Source organism: Fukomys damarensis, unplaced genomic scaffold, assembly GCF_012274545.1.
Source record: "Fukomys damarensis isolate Sample0158 unplaced genomic scaffold, DMR_v1.0_HiC HiC_scaffold_24, whole genome shotgun sequence".
Lineage (NCBI taxonomy): Eukaryota > Metazoa > Chordata > Mammalia > Rodentia > Bathyergidae > Fukomys > Fukomys damarensis.
This window is the reverse complement of record NW_022900936.1, coordinates 6,733,570-6,738,841: the sequence shown is the minus strand read 5'-3', so window position 1 is coordinate 6,738,841 and position 5,272 is coordinate 6,733,570. Positions and strand designations below refer to the sequence as shown.

Sequence of the window (5,272 nt, the reverse complement as noted above, 5' to 3'; positions counted from 1 at the left end):
ACTATAATAATAGCAGTATGTTATGTATTGATAGCAGCAACAGCTTTTCCAGGTTCTGCAGTCACCTGAACAAAATTATAGACATTCAGCACATTCCATTAAAAAAAAAAAGAAGAATATCCAGAAAACAGCAAAGTTCTGTTGCTGTTGTGGTACCTGGCGCCATTTATTTTATTAGCATCTTAATCATCATCTGGAAAGAGAACATTCTAGAGTAATATCATTAAATGTAGCTCTGATAAAGTACGATCCCTACTATGTAACATAAAGCAGGTACAAGATATTTCACATTCAGAGAGGTATGATGCAGTACTGTCCTACATCAATAATACTAGAATCAGTTTCGGTTTGAAGTTTGCTTTGTCTGCAAGTAAGATTGCTACCCCTGTTTTTTTCTGGGCTCCTGTCACATGGAGAATTGTTTTCTATCCTTTCACTTTCAGTCTATGGGCTTCTTTTTGCACTAGGTGTGTTTCTTGTATACAACATATTGTTGGATTTTGCTTCTTATTCCATTTTGCCAGTCTATTTCTCTTGACTGGTGAGTTGAGGCCATTGACATTGCTGGTTATAACTTATATGTACTGACTTATTATTGACATGCTATTGGCCTTTTGTTGACTTTTTACTTTTTCAACTTCTCCTCTTAGTTTCTTGCCTTGCCTATTTGATTTGCTCTGTTGGGCCTCATGGTGTTGTTGCCTTCATTGTCTTTTTCTAGGATCTTGTTTAGAATTGCTTGTAGTGCTGGTTTGGTATTCATGTAGTTTCTCAGGTGTTCTTTGTCATGGAATTGTCTTATTTCCCCATCCATTTTGAAAGAGAGTTTTGCTGGATACATCAGTCTAGGTTGGAGGTTGTTCTCTTTTAGTACTTGAAATATCTCATTCCAGGCTCTCCTTGCCCCAAGGGTTTATGTTGAAAAGTCTGCTGTACTTCTGATGGGCTTTCCTTTGCATATGATTTGTTTCTTTTCTCTTACTGCTTGTAGTATTTTGTTCTTCTATTGGGTTTCTGGGATCTTGATTATTATATGTCTAGGTGTAGATTTTTTTTTATTGTGGCTAGTTGGGGTCCTATATGCCTCAGTTATCTGAATGTCAAATTCTTCCCCTCTGTTTGGGAAATTTTCTGTCATTAATTCTGAGAACAGCTTTTTTAAGTCATTTGTATTTTCTCCTGCTACTTCATGGATTCCTATCAGTCTTATGTTATTCTTCTTTGCATCACCTAGGAGTTGTTGGATCGATTTCTCATGATCCCTTACTGTTTTTAAGAGACCTCTCTTTTTATGGTCACTGACTGCAATCTTATCTTCTATATCTGAGAGTCTATCTTCGCATTCTTTTATTCTGTTGCGTACAATTTTAATAGAGTGTTTAATTTCCTGGATATCTGTTTGAATCTGTTTTATGGATTCCATTTCTTTCTTGTATTGGGTGTTTATTGTTTCCATTTCTTTCTTATGCTGGGCCTTCATGGCTTCTATTATGGTCCTGAGCTCATCTATTTTTTTGTCAGTTTCTGCTCTAAAGTCTTGAATCACGACTTCCATTTTGCTCACCATCTCTATGGTTATCTGGGAAATTATTTCTGTTTTGAATTTTTCTAGAGCCTGATTGATCTGTTTTGTTACTTCCTGTGCTTTGAGTTCAGAGTGTCCTGGTGGTTCACTATCGGCCTTTTCATCCTCATTTGCCCTACTGTTTGCCATTGGTGAACTGGAAATCTGTCTTTGTGTCTTGCTTAAGTGTTTTTTCATTTTGATTTTTGTTGTCGGATTGTCCTTGGTTTAATCTCTGGGTTATCACCCAAATCTTCCTGATACAGTAGCATCCTAGCTTCTGTGTCTCTAACGACCCACAGACATTCTCATCTTCATAACATCACAGAAAACAGCTCATCAAATCAACGGAAATGCTTTATCCCAACTGATACAATCAGCAGCACATTAAGGTCAAGCACAACTTGGAAACTGACCACCTGTGGTAGTCACTAGTCTATCACCCTTAAATCATTTGAATTAAATTGAAATCAAGAAGCAGTCCAGAACACATCTGCAGTGAACAAAATTTCAATATAGTATATTTACCATTTAATGGCTCAGACAGAGTGAGGATGCAAGACCCCTGATCTCAGTTAGCTGATGGCTGAACCCCATGATGCAAACTGACCTTGGGCTGCAAGGCCCAGATTGAGTTCCCCAACCTTCTGAATGGTTGAACTCCACACCGTTCTACTACAGGTTTCCCACGCCCTTTCTTTAAAGATGTTCAAAGTTGGGAACTCAGAAAAATGCCCTTGATGGCCACCTCTGCCTCTGCAGAGTGGATCCAAAGACTGGCACAATCAGGAGGTCTGAGTGCAGGGGTGGGGGAGTTATGGGGTTCACAGCTACCTCCCGGTACTGGAGTGATGGCAGCTGGGGCAGGAGAAGGCGTGGCTCTCCTCCCCTTTAATTTAATTTTATTTCCCTTTAATGTTAATGTAAGTTCCTCCCCTCAGTCTTTCATGATCTTGACCTTTTTGTTCTCTTTGGTTGGTTGGTTTGTTTGTTTTTGAGGTGAGGTCTTGCTGTGTCATTTAGGTTGGCCTCAAATTCACTATGTAGCCCAGGCTGACCTCGAACTACTGGTGATCCACTTGCCTCAGCTTCCCAAGTGCTAGGATCACAGGCATGTGCCACCATGCCTGGCTGCTAGTCTTGACTTTTTAAAATCCAGCCCATTACTTTGTAGCTGGTCCCAGCACTCAGGAGAATTGCTGTGGGTTCAGTGGCAGCCTGGGCTACATACTAAGTTCAAGGCCAGCCTGAACTACATAGCAAGATCCTATCTCAGCAAACCACACAAAAATTGAATTCTAAAAAGCCTCCTTTTTTATCTTTATAAATAATAACCTGTGGAGTGATCCTTAAAGATTATGTCTCTCATGTGGAGGTCGAGATGGCATGGCACATTTCACAGAACAGTGGCCCTGCAGAAGTAAAACAGAAAAAAAAAAAGATTATGTCTTATTCCCCAATAAGTTTTTCTACTTCAGTTGTTTTATCATCCATTACTTATTCCTGCATGAACCACTTTATATTATACTTAATGTCAATATGGCAACTTTTGCTAATTTCACTGTTCCTTCAGTATTTACTAGTGGCAGCATTTATTCTATTGTAAAGAACAAGCCAGGGAGCCAGGCGTGGTGGCACATGCCTATAATCCTAGCACTCGGGAGGCTGACGCAGGAGGATCACCTTGGTTCCCAACAAAACCAGATCTTTACTGACCTCCTTCACCTGATCTCCTTCAGCCTGCCACACACAGGAAGACTTTCAGAGTGGGAAACCAGAAATCCCTCCAGTCAGGGCCCAGTCCCCTCCTGCCCAGTCACAGGCCTGAGAAAAAAATACACTGAGACAGAGCTAAGAGAGAAAGTGGGGCACCAGGATGACCAGTACCAGTGCAACCCACAAAGGCACTGGCCAGTCCCAGGCACTGACTTTTACTGGCAATCAGCGAGCTATGTGCAGTTTCTATGGGAATTGATGTAAACAAGGCTCATAAAGGACAGGACAAGGAATTCTCGAATTAGGAGCAGAACAGACAAAATATATGGTTGTAACACTGTCCTTCTAGTTAGAAGGTTTTAGTTATGGGAGCAGAATTTGGGTGTGAGTTACTCTGACCTTGGCATGTATGTCTCGGCCTGACTCACTTCTATAAACAACCAGTTGTGGGGTTTGTTCTTCACAGCCTGCTTTGGGCATCATCAGCGTCATGGTCCTTTGCAGGAAGACTTTCAGACTCGCCATGCTGATCACCGCCAGCTGAGTGAAGTTCACCTTCCTTCCAGTTCTATTTGCCTGTTTATACACGGAAGGGTTACAGTTGGGGAGAGGGTGCTTCAAAGCTTCTTGGATTACTTTCTCTAGTTAATTTACTAAATTAGTTCATCTTTCACTTGTTGGTGTTCAGTTTTAGGAATTTCACCCTCTACTTTGATTCAATTTGACTTTATTCTACTTTAATTATTTCTTTTATTTAATTTATCTTTTTTATTGTTTTGAGACAAAGTTTCACTGTGTTGCCCAGGCTAGTCTCCAACTTCTGGACTCAAGTGATCCTCCTGCTTCAGGTTCCTGAGTAGTTAGGACCACAGACACTTGCCTCCTGGCTTAACTTTCTTTCTTTTATTTTATTTTAATTTAATTTAATTTATTTATTTATTTATTTTTTTGGTACCGGGGTTTGAACTCGGGCCCTTGCGCTTGCAAGGCAGGCCACCGAACCGCTGAACTAAATCCCCGGCCCTTTACTTTATTTTTTAAACATTATAACATTCAAATGTTCCTACAAGTGCAAACTACCCAAAACAATGCATTCCTGGAGAACTATCATTTCCTTCACCCTATCTCTATCCAGCACCCCCATAGCCAACTTGTTAATTTCTACTTTATTTTTCCTAGGTTTCTTTTCCCTTGCAAAAAAAGAAATTATACTTGAATATTTTACTACTCCCTCCTCTTGTCCACAAAACAGCATAAGATGGTACCTTTATCTAGCCTTCCCCTCCACACACACTAATCAGTATATCCTGGAAATCATTAAGTCCACAGAGTTCTTACTGTTTCACAACCGCCCAGGGCAGCCTGGCGTGAACACGCAGAGCAGGAAGGTGCTCAGCCAATCCAAACGCTGCCATGCAACCACACAAACTGCAACCTGCGACCTTGGACGGACACACATACGTGTCCCTACGGGGGTAACGTTTCATCAGGGTAAGTTCTCCGCACTGCGGGAAATGGGGTAGGGGAGACACAGGCAGGGTATGTCAAAAGCAGCGTCTGAGAATACTGTGCAATTCCTTTCCTATCGGGAAGGACCGAAACCGAACATCTGTCCATTCGTTGCATTTGTTTTTATTTGGGTACTGGGGACTGAACTCAGGACCTTGCTCTTGTCAGACAGGCGGCGGCACCACTGAGCTAAATCCCCAGCCCCATCTGTCCATTCGTTTTAGGCCCAGTATTATGTCATTTTTGTGCCGATCACATCTTCTGCCTTTCTTTAAATTGGATCTTTCACGTTTGGTTCCCTCAACCTTTCAGAATCATTCACACAGTGGGACTTTCAACCCTTTATCTGTGACGCATGCTGCATAGTATTTGCGCAGTGCTCTTTCCTAAGTCATTACCGGGGGATTATTTCCTCCTGGCCCCGCAGCAGCTTCTGCGCCACGCTGGGACCGCAGGGGCGGGGCCGCGCATGCGCACTGAGCA

General features: G+C 41.9%; 1 protein-coding gene across 1 annotated transcript in view; it reads left to right on the top strand.

Annotated features, from left to right (window-relative positions):
• Ripply3 (ripply transcriptional repressor 3) overlaps positions 1–5,272 on the top strand; it is a 27,873-nt gene that overhangs the window by 1,256 nt on the left and 21,345 nt on the right. The window contains exon 2 of the mRNA XM_010636611.1: positions 4,582–4,771. Within this exon, the coding sequence (XP_010634913.1) occupies positions 4,582–4,771 (190 nt within the window). The remainder of the gene's footprint in view (positions 1–4,581; positions 4,772–5,272) is intronic.